This window comes from Leopardus geoffroyi, chromosome B3 (genome assembly GCF_018350155.1).
Source record: "Leopardus geoffroyi isolate Oge1 chromosome B3, O.geoffroyi_Oge1_pat1.0, whole genome shotgun sequence".
Taxonomy (NCBI): domain Eukaryota; kingdom Metazoa; phylum Chordata; class Mammalia; order Carnivora; family Felidae; genus Leopardus; species Leopardus geoffroyi.
Genome location: NC_059337.1, coordinates 146458115 through 146468727, shown reverse-complemented (window position 1 = coordinate 146468727; position 10613 = coordinate 146458115). Strand labels below are relative to the sequence as shown.

General features: G+C 68.4%; 1 protein-coding gene across 1 annotated transcript; it reads right to left on the bottom strand.

Moving 5' to 3' along the window:
- Positions 1-1128: 1128 nt before the first annotated feature.
- On the bottom strand, positions 1129-4785 carry ZBTB42 (zinc finger and BTB domain containing 42). Its single transcript, XM_045452173.1, has one exon. The coding sequence runs from the start codon at positions 4558-4560 to the stop codon at positions 3334-3336; it is 1227 nt and encodes a 408-aa protein (XP_045308129.1). The 5' UTR covers positions 4561-4785; the 3' UTR covers positions 1129-3333.
- Between the last annotated feature and the right edge of the window lie 5828 nt (positions 4786-10613).

The window sequence follows — 10613 nt, the reverse complement described above, 5'->3', positions numbered from 1 at the left end:
GGGCCGGCGGGAAGGACCCTGGGAGCCCGGGCCCTGGTCGGCCCCTCCCCCAACCCCCCTCCCCTGCCTGGTTAGCATGGCAACAGCCTCCTCCCTGGTTCTGAGAGGGCCGCTGAGTCACGGGCCCAACTGGGAACATGACAGGGTCCCCCTGCAGGACAGTGGCTCCGGTCCAGGAGGAAGGCTCAGTGGGAGGACGGCTGCGTGGGGGAGGGGAGGCACCAGGCACCACCTCCGAGAAGCGACGAGCTGCGGTTGGGACCGGGACGGGTCGGGCCTCAAAGTCCAGCCACAAACACAGCAGGCTTTTCAGCACCAGCTCAGCTGAGCACCACCTCTGGGGACCCCTTGGTCCCTGCCCTGCCCCTGGGTCTGTCTGCTTCCGCTCTTCCTGAAGGACACTTTGGCCAGAGCGAGGCTTGGCCTGCACGTGAGACCATGTGCTCCTCTGCCCCGGGCCCAGGGCCCTGCTGAGAGCCTCCAGCTTCCTGCTCCCACGCGAGGGCCGGGCAAGGGCTGGGGCACCCACCCGAGCCCACCTGCCAGCTCTGCTCTGGCTCAGGGCTCCAGAGCCCCCCCCAGCCCCCCACCCCTGGGGCCAGGCCCACCAGCACTGCCCAGATCCAGGCCTCTGAGGGCCCAGCCCCACCCTGAGGGAGGTGGGAGGCACCGGAGTTACGGTGGGAGGACAGAGGGCAAAGGGCATGTGGGGGGGGGGCACACGGGAGTTGGGGTGGCCTCTGAAAGGCAGGTGGATGGGAGGACCCAAGACCAGAGCGTCGGGAGGAGCCTCAGATCCAAGCTCCAGGGCCTGTGGCTGCCCAGCAGGGGCCCCCTTTGACACCCCCTCCCCCCGAAGAAGTTTGAGGCCTCTGACCGGGTCCCAGGCTGCATCCTGTTCCCCTCACTCAGGGCAGTGGAGGCGACCCCTCCACAGCCCTGCCCTGGCCCACGTCCCCCCCACGGGGCACAGCAGGTGATGCCACCTGAGACAGTGCCCCCCCGAGTGGCCGCTGCCCACCGGGACCCTCCCCCGCCCCCCCCCCCACCCAGACCGGCAGCGCCCACACCTCACACACACACCCGGGGACGTGCACACCCCGGTCCCCGGGAATAATCCTGCCCATCTCCACCTGGGGCGGACTTTATTACCACGGTCATCATCGAGACGATCATGTGAACACAGGAAGACAGCGCCGGTTTCCAGACTCGTGGCAGGCGGGTGCGTGCAAAGGAAACCTCCCGCCAAACGCTAAGCACAAACAACTGTCCTCTGGGTCACCGGGAGCCGTCACCCCAGGGGCAGAGCAGCACGAGGCCGTGAGGAGGAGGCTGGACCAGCCTGCGAGGACCCCACCCGGCAGGCTCCCCTCGAACTGCACCTGCTCGCGCCTCTAATACACGTTCCCACACAATCAGGGCGTTAAATATAGAGAGATTTCGTCGGAACTGCCTTGGTTAACCAATAAACTCACCACCTCTCTTTACATTAACTTCACAGTAACTTTGCAGAAGACGAGCAATCCAGTGTTGAGAACTCAGGGGAGGGAAGTAAGTTTCTTCCTCGTGGAAACCCCTGGGGAGAACCCAGTCTCCCTGCTGCCCACTGGGCTGTGGGCATGGCTTGGGGACACACACACACACACACACACACACACACACACACGGAACCCTGACTCAGTACAGGACACCGAGTGTGAGGTGCCACCAGCCCTTCCGGGATACTCGCAAGCAGGGGGTCCCCTTCCCCCAGCTCTCTCTCAGTCTGCAGCCAGTCCAGGGCCTCTGAACCCCAAGCACCAATGGGGAGGGGCCCCCCCCCCGCACTGCACGGTGGGCGGCCCACACACCAGGAGAGCCGGGAGCCTGTGGGGGGGAGACGGCCCCTTCGGTCCACCTGCTGTGAAGGTCACCGGTCATTTCACTCCAGACCAGACAGATGAATAAATAGGACATCAAGTGTTGCCAGGAGACGGGAGAATAACTTAAACTTGGCTGGACTCTGTCCTCAGTGCCTCCAGTCAGTGGGAACCCGGAGTCCCGGGGGTCTGCCACCTGTAGGGCCCCCGGGAGCTGTGGCAGGCCTCCCTCTGGCCTCTCTCCTTGCCGTCGGCGCGGACATTCCGGCAGCAAGATTTGCTGAGTGAGTAGGCGGGCTAGGCGGGGTGACCCCTCCACACGCACACTCAGAGGTCTGCCCATTCTAGGAGCTGTGGGCGACAGTGGGGGCTGTGACCCCAGCCCATCAGGGGCTTGCCCCCCCCCCCACCCCGTGCCCCCTCTGTCTGATGGCAGCTTTCGCCCAGGCCCCCCTGGAGGGAAGGGAAGGCCTGCAAACACTGCCCCCGATCAGAGAGAGCAGCTTCGGGCCCCCAGATCACGGCTCTGGAAATGACCGGCAGCTCCAGGGAGACCCTGAGCAGGCAGTGACCTCAGGGCGACGCCCACAGCAGCCCAGGGGCAACCTGCGGCCACGCCGGTGGGCGGCTCCCTTGCCAGGCCCTTCCCGGCCCCACCCGAGGGATGCGCAGAGGCACCCTGGACCCTGTGCTCAGGCAGGGAAGAGCACGGCCCATCGCCCACGGGAAGACAGCTGGCAGCCTCAGGGAGGCTCCTTCTGCGTCTAAAGAGAATCATTCCCAAGTTCCGATTCCCTTCATCCGCCGGAGTTCCCGTGTGGTCGGGATCGCGAGCTCTGGGGCACCCACCTCCCACCCCGGCACCTGGAACCCCGGAGCCACTCAGCCTCTGGCAGGTTCTGCAGAACCCTGACTTCCCCTGCCCGCGCTCCCTGTGCCCGGGGCCTCCCGAAGAAGCTCCTACTGCCACCCGCCGGGGCGGCCTGTTCCGTCCAAGTGCCCTTTTTGGGACACGCTGACAGCTTCTGACGCGCTTTGGGACACGCTGACAGTCCCTTTTTGGGACACGCTCTGCCAGTGCGCCCGTTCGGGCGGTCAGGAGAGCCCTCGGAGGGGGACACACGTGCCTCCTGGAGCCAAGGAGCCTGGGCCGGAGCTCGGGGCCAAGGAGACACTGGCCGGAGGGGGAAGGAGGGCAAGACAGTGTTTAAGATCAGGGCACGGGCTGGGGGCAGACGTGAGTCGGAGGAAGGGAGCAGGGGCCGGGCGTGGAAGAGGGCTGCCCAAGCCACCCCGAGTCACCCCCCAGTCTGAGGTCCCCGCCAGGGGCAGCAGTGGTCCTCCTCCGCTGGGAGCTCTGACCCCGGGGCTCCCCCCCACCCCCGCCGCGGCTCCATCCCAGTGTCCCAGCCGGGAGGTCCCTCCCCTCCCTTTCCCAGCCCACCCCCACCCCCTCGCGCCGCGCGAACACAAGTCACACCAGCAGGGACTTGACCAGCCCACAGTGGAATTTTCGGACGTGGCGGTAGAGGTCCCCCGACTGCGTGAAGCGGCGCTCGCACCAGCGGCAGGCGTGCGGCTTCTCGCGCGTGTGCACCACCGCGTGGCGGCTCAGGTTGTGCGAGTACTGGAAGCTCTTGCCGCACTGCGCGCACGTGTAGGGCTTCTCGCCCGAGTGGGTCCGCTCGTGCCTCTTCAGCGTGTACGTGCACGAGAAGGTCTTCCCGCAGAGCGGGCAGGTGGGCACCGTGCCGTCGGGCGAGAGGCGCGCCCGGCCGCCGTCCCGCTCCCGGAAGTGGGCGCTCAGGTGCAGCTGCAGCACGTGCGCCCCGGGGAACAGCTTGCCGCACAGCGGGCACACGCACGGGCGCGCGCCGGGGCCCGGCTCGTCCCCGCGGGCCCCCAGCTCCGCATCCGGCTCCGGCTCCGGCTCCGGCTCCGGCTCGCGGCCGCCCGCCGACGGCTCGGCTGCAGGGGCGCCGGGTGGCTGCGGGGGGCCGTGGGCGCCGCCGTCCCATTCCGACGGCGAGTCCCGCGAGTCCCGCACTGGTGGCTGCGCGCCGTGTTGCATCTGGACGCGGGGGGCTGTGTGAAGGACGCGCGGTGCGTGCGCTGGCTCCCGCCTGCGGCCCGGCTTCAGCGACAGGTCCAGGGCCCGCTCGGCGTCTCCCGGGGCCTGCCAGGGAGGGGGCCCCGGGGCTCGCGGGGGGAGCGCGCGGAGCCCAGAGCGGGGCGGCCCGGCCTTCTCCGGGGCCCGGGCGGGCTGGGTGCGCGGCGGCGGCGGCGGCCCGAGCGGCTCTGCCCGGGCGGCGGGGGGCCCCCGGGGCCGCGCGCGGCCCCTGTCCCTCAGCCTGCCCTTGCAGACCTTGACGACGTCGTACATGTGCAGGTAGCTGGCGGCGGCCAGCACGTCCTCCACCGGCAGGCTGCGCAGGTCCAGGCGGCCCCCGTACATGAAGTCCAGCAGGCGGCCGAAGGCGGGCGCCGTGACCACGTCGCCGTTGAGCCGCACGGCGTCGCGGCCGCCCGCGGGCCGGTCCCTGTAGAAGAGATGGAAGTAGACGCTGCAGGCGGCCAGCACGGCGCGGTGGGCCGGGAAGCGCGCGGCGCCCACCAGCACGGTGCAGTCGCACAGGAAGCCCTGCTCCCGCTGCTGCCGCAGGCGGCCCAGCAGCCGCGCGCCGTGCTCCGGGAACTCCATGCGGCCGCCGGCCTCCGCGGGCGCAGACGGGGCGCCCCCGCGCGCCCCCAAACCTGCCCCGGGCGGGACCGGCTCGCCCGCGAGTAAAACAGAAGCCGCCGGCCGCGGGGCGGGTCTCGGGGCGCGAACCTGCGCGCGTCCCCGCCGGGCCGCCCCCCCCCCACCCCCCGAACTTCTCCGCGGGGCGCCGCGTCCCCCGACGCCCGCGTCCCCGCCCGCCGCCCGGCCCTCCGCCGCCGCCGCCGCCGCCGCCGCCGCGGGCCCCATTTATGGCAGCGCGGCCGTGGGGAGCGGGCCGGCGGGCGGGGCGGGCGGAGCCGGCGCCCGCCCCCCGCGCTCACCTCCGCCGCCCCGCGCCGCTCTCCGGCCGCCGCCCGCGCCGCGCGCCCTCCCCGGTGCGGCCCCGGTGCGCGGGGCTCCGGGCGGCGTGCCCCGGCGGGGAGGGCGCCGGGCGGGGCGCGCTCCAACTTGGCCGGCCAGGCAGCGGCCGCCGTCGCCCCGCCCCGGAGAGAGCGAAACTCGGGGCGGGGGCTGGAGGGGGCGGGCCGAGGCGACTTCCCGGAGCGGCGGAACCGCTGAGGTCACCCTCGCCGCCCCTTCCCGGCCCGCCCCGCCTCGCCCAGCCGGGCCCCCGGCGCGCCGCCAGCTGGGGCACCGGGGTGGGAGGGGATGAGGGGCGCGGCGGGGGAGGGGGCTCTCTCGCGATATTTGCCGCCTACGCCTCCGTGTCCCCAATCCTCTCCGCCCCCCCCCCCCGGCGGGGTCCCCACTGCGCCCCTCGGCTGAGGAACCCCTTCCGAAGACCGGATCCCCTCCGGTCCCGCGTGGGGCTGTCAGCCGAGGGCTCACCTCGCGGGGCGCTGGCCCTGGGACGAAGCAGGGGACACGCGGAGGGGGTCGTAAATTTTGAAAAGATGACACCCCTTCTTCGTGGAAAGCCTCTTTCTGAGGTTGCAGTGAATTTGGCTGGTACCCTCTTGCAAACACTCAAGCAGGACCTCGACCGCGGGGTCCGGGACGGGGGGGGGGGGTCCCACCCGGGGGGTCCCACCCGCTCAGCGGAGCTCGGTACAACCCGTGCTGGGTGTCCGGAGCCCCGAGCTGGGTGTCCCAGAGCCTCAGGGACAGGGCGCGCCTCCGCAGACACGGTGGATAGGGCCACAAACGCCTCGTCGGAGGGAGGGAGGCCCAGGCGCCCCAGAGTCCAGAGGAAAAGTGTTTAGGGACGGGGAGACCCTGTGGAGGGGAGGAGTTGGCATCCTGGGGGCCCCGTGCAAGAGCAGCCCCTCCGGCTGCTGGGAGACGGAAGTAGCCTGAGTGCAACAGCGCGATGCGGGCGCCTGGGAGGCTTGGTGGGTTAAAGGCTCCGACTTTGGCCCAGGTCATGATCTCACAACTTGGGAGTTCGAGCCCCGCGTTAGAGCTGTCTGCTTGGGATTCTGTGTCTCCCTCGCTCTCTGCCCCTCCTCCTCCCCCATTCACGCGCGGTCTCTATCTCAAAAATAAATACAAATTAAAAATAAGTTAAAAAGAAATAGAAAGCGATGATTTTGGAGCAGTTGGGGCCCCAGGGGCGGGGGTGGGGGTACTGGTGGCTGGGAGTCTCCCTGGGGCAACGGTCTAAAGGGGCTGCCCTTGGCGGAGCAGGATTGAGGCACTGACCACTGCTCGCCTCACCTTCACAGGAATCCCGTTACTTGGGCACGGGTATTATTACACCCGCTTGATGGGGGAGGTTTTTAGGTAAGGGGTTCATGGCCACACAGCAGGCATTAAGTCCCTGAACCAGGATTCGAACCTGAACAGTCTCCTGAATTCCCACCTGCACTGCCCAGCTGCCCAGGAGTCGGAGGTGGGGCTGGGGAGGAGGAGTCTCAACCAGGGGCCTGACCGGTGGGGGGCGCTGCTGGGGAGGGGCTGGACTACAAAGGACGGGACCTCCAGCGCCAGTGGCCAGAGGCCTGTGAGATGCGAGTGAGTGGCCCCCAGGGGGGTCCTATTCAAGTCCTTAGGTTGGAGACCTGAGGACTGGGCCAGCACAGCTGGTATCTAAAGCCTGTGGGAAGGAAGGCCACATTTGTTTTTTCAAGTTTATTTATTTTTAAGTTGAGAGAGACACGCAAGCAGGGGAGGGGCAGAGAGAAGGAGAGAGAGAACCCAAGCAGGCTGCGTGCCATCAGTGCTGAGCCCAACTCGGGGCTGGAACTCACAAACTGTGAGATCATGACCGGAGCTGAGATCAAGAGTCAGATGCTCAACCTACCCAGGCGCCCCAGGGAAGCCACATTTTTATTTATTTAAAAAAAAAATTTAGTGTGTTATTTATTTTTGAGACAGAGAGCATGAGTGGGGAAGCGGCCTTGAGAGAGGGAGACACAGAATCCGAAGCAGGCTCCGGGCCCCGAGCTGTCAGCACGGAGCCCGACGATGTGGGGCTCAAACCACAAAGCGGGAGATCATGACCTGAGCCGAAGTCGGACGCTCAACCGACTGAGCCACCCAGGCGCCACATTTTTATACTAAAACTTATTCATTTGCAACTCAAATCTGACTGGACATCTGGTATTTTTATTCCCCGAACCGGGCAAGGTTTGGAACCCTTGCGACCCTTTGGAACCCTTGGAAACCTTGGAACCCTGAGCTCACCCTGTACTCAGCCACGGAGACTGCCCCTGGCTCCCAAGCTCCATCCACTCTGGGGGCCCCTCCTCAAGCACGCCCCCCTCCTCCTGGCACCCCCAGCCCAGGCCCCCCCAGGAGGAGGGGAATTCAAGGCAGGTCAGAGAGAACCCGGACAGGACTGCCCCTGGGGTCTTGGGCTTACAGCCTACCGCCTGCCCCCTGCCAACCTCGGGCACAGCCGTTCACCTCCTTGAGCCTTAACACCGTCATCTGCAGTGTGGAGTCTTACCTACCGGCCAGGCCCACAGCAAGACCTCCCCTCCGAGAGCCCTTCTTCCCCAGCTCCTCCCCCACTCCCCACTCGTCTCTGCCCAACCCCCTCCCCTCCCCTCCCTCCCCCTGAGAGTGGTCTCCCCTGACCACCCCGGCTAAGAGCACCCCCAGGCCATCTTCTCCTTTCTGGGCCTTAGCCTTTCCCAGAGTGCTCCCCATGTCATGTGACCACACTACCTCACGAGGCCAGGAAGTTGGCTGGGCCCGACACAGGGGGTTCAGTAAATGTCTCTTGAATGCATGCAGTGGCTTTGAGGAGTGTCCCACCGAATCCCGAGTGCTCCGTGGCGCCTACCTGTCCCGCGTTGCTTCCCCACGTCTGGCCCCTGAGGCCACGGAGGCAGGGCTGGCCGTCCTGCTGCGGCCAGCTCCCCAGCCAGGCCCGAGGGAGGCCCCGGGGCCGGCAGGGTGTCCTGCCCTGCCCTGCCAGGCTGTGGGGACAAAGCGCTCCTTGGGGCCCTGACAGAGGCTGTGGGTGTAGAGAGAGGCCGAAGCAGGTTGGGACGCTGCCTATGGGAGCCGGGGAGGCCAGCCCAGGTAGGGACGAGCCATGGAAGACGGGGTGTCCCCGCCGTGAGGGAGTGCAGGCCCCTTCCCCCGAACCTCTTGGGTGGGAAGGTCTGACTCAGGTCCTCCTGTCCCACCCCCCACTCCCAGGAGAGGCTGTCCCGGCTGGCCACCCCAGCCCTCGGATCCCCTCTCTGGCCTGGCGAGGTCTCGGGCACAGGGATGACAGGAGGCCACGGCAGGCGGAGAACCCTGGATGCAGCTGGCCGGGCGGCCACCTGGCCTGGGAGCCGCCCTCAGGCCCCGCCCTACAGCTGCTGCTGAGACCGGGCAGCCCGGGCGCGAGTCCTGCCGGATGGCTGGCGGCAGCAGAAGGTGACGGGGCCCGAGGCCCCTGAGCTCCGAAGGTGGCAGGCAGCCACCGTCCTCGTCCTCGGGGCTGCCACAGCAGTTTTTGTGGGGAACATCTGGCGAGGGGCTCCCCAGGGGCCCCAGCACGGGCCAGGGCTGGCTGACAGGACTGGGTCTTCATCTATCTGGGCCGCAAGGGGGCTTCTTGGGGGCAGCAGCTCCGCCTTCCTCGGGGGAGGGCCCTGCCTGCAGCCGGGACTGGGTGCTGCCCGAGTGGGGCTTGCTTGGGGCTCACACAGGTCTCAGGCCCTCGGCGGGCCCCAGAGCTCCGTGCAGAGCAGGGAGGGAGGCCTCCTGGAGATGGGCCGGGGGCCAACACGGCAGCGGGTTTTGGACCACCGGGACGCAGCCTCCAGGCCAAGATGCCTTTACTCAAATGGCCATCGGGCTCCAGACAGGCTTGGGGAGCCACCACATCTTCCACGAGAGGGCGCCCTCCCAGACCCCCAGGGGCTGCCCGACCCCACCCACCCCGCTCTCTTCTTGTCCTCGGCCTTCTCCGTAGCACTGCCAGCCCAAGATGGGGGTGGGCGCGGACCCCCTTCCTGGGAGAGCAGTGGGTAGGTGGCACAGTCCCAGAGGGGCCCAGGGGCCCAGAGGGGAGGTTTGCAAGGTATGGGATGGACAGATGGGGGACATCTGGGGGTGACCCTCAGGGCAGCTGTCGGGTCCCAGGGTCCCAGAAGCATGGAAGACTGGTCCAGGCCTCTCACTCAGCCCCCTGGAGGCAAGGCCCCACCTGGGGGTTTTCAGTGAGAGCCGGAGTGCTGGTCTGGGTTGGGGAGAGGGGCACACGGGCAGCGGGGAGAGGCCAGGGTCCGGCAGTCATCTCCCCGAGGTTCGAGTATCCCCTGATCAGGGACAGTCCTTCCCTGAGGAGTATAAGTCTCTGCCTCAGCCCCAAGAAGTCTGGCAGGAGCCCCCCGTTTTGGGTGTGGACGCTTTGCTGGACGTTTGGCTGGGCTGCACCTGCCTCTGACCCGGGTGAAGCAGCTATACCTCCCAGGCTGAACCCTGACCCTGGATGAAGAACAAAAATGCCCCCCTCCCCCACAAAATACATACCAACTCCAGGAGGGTAGCTCACTAGAGTCTCCCTTTTACCAAAGGATTCCTAGCAACTTGGAGACCTCGGGATGGGGGGAGGGGCAGCTGTTGGAGAAACTTGTGGCTGTAGCTGAGCACAGGGCCCAGGGAGGGGTCAGGGGTTGGAAGTCCTCTGCAGTGTCCCGGGAATCTGTAGGTGGGCAGGGGGTCAGGGGTGGGGGGGGAGTCCCCAGTGGACTGTGGGAGCCTAGGACCCATTGATTGGGACAGCAGGGAGGGCCCGGGGCCCCTCTGCTGTGACAGCCCTTCTCTGGAGTCTGACCCCCACCCAGCCCCCCACTCTGGGTGTCTGTGTCCGGCTCAGGGCAGGCGGCTCCCGCCAGGTGGCTGCCCCTCCACCGGTCCCTGGCGCCGTGGTCTCCCTCTGTGGCCCTGGGAAGTCTCCCGCCTGCTTTTGTAGCCAAGCCCGGTCAGTGTCTGTCTGCATTCCGGTCAAGGCCCTAGTGAGCCCCTCTCCAGAGATGGAGGGCCCTGCCCGGGGGCCAAGGGAGTCCTTCGGCGCGGGGATCGATGACCCCTGTCTCCCTAGCCTTCCCTCTCCTGTCTGCCTTCCAGCCGGCCCTCCAGGACCCCTCCAAGCTGACCCCCACCAGCCTCCCGCCAGCAGCGCCCCGCCCCCACCTGCAGGGGACCGCTAGCTTGCCAGGCTCCTCGGATCACGCCTTTTAGGGTCACCGGGGCTGCTCCCTCCCCGGCCCCCAGCTCGGAGCTGCCCACCAGGGGTGGGGGGTGGGGGGCTGGGGGCACGTTTTGAAAGGGACACTAACCTGCCCCGCCCCCACGCCACGGAGGCAGAAGCGCGGGGTTCGTCCCGGACCGGCCCTCCCCGCGCGCTCGGGGCGGAACCGGGCCGGGAAGTGAGGGCGCGCCGGACGCGCCGGGAAACCGAGGCCGGGGAGCACGCGGCCGGGGGACAGTGGGCGGCCCGCCCCGCGCCGCGCGCTCCCGGCGCCGCGCCCTCGCCCCGGCCGCGCCGGGGGCGCCCCGGGCGGCGGAGGCGGATGTGGGCGGGCGGCCGGGCGGGGCGGCGCGGGGCGGGGAGAGGGCGGGCCGGCGGCGGCGGCGGCGGCGGT

Excerpts from the sequence above, each read along its gene's own strand:
- ZBTB42 (XM_045452173.1), bottom strand. The coding sequence starts at position 4,560 with ATGGAGTTCCCGGAGCACGGCGCGCGGCTGCTGGGCCGCCTGCGGCAG.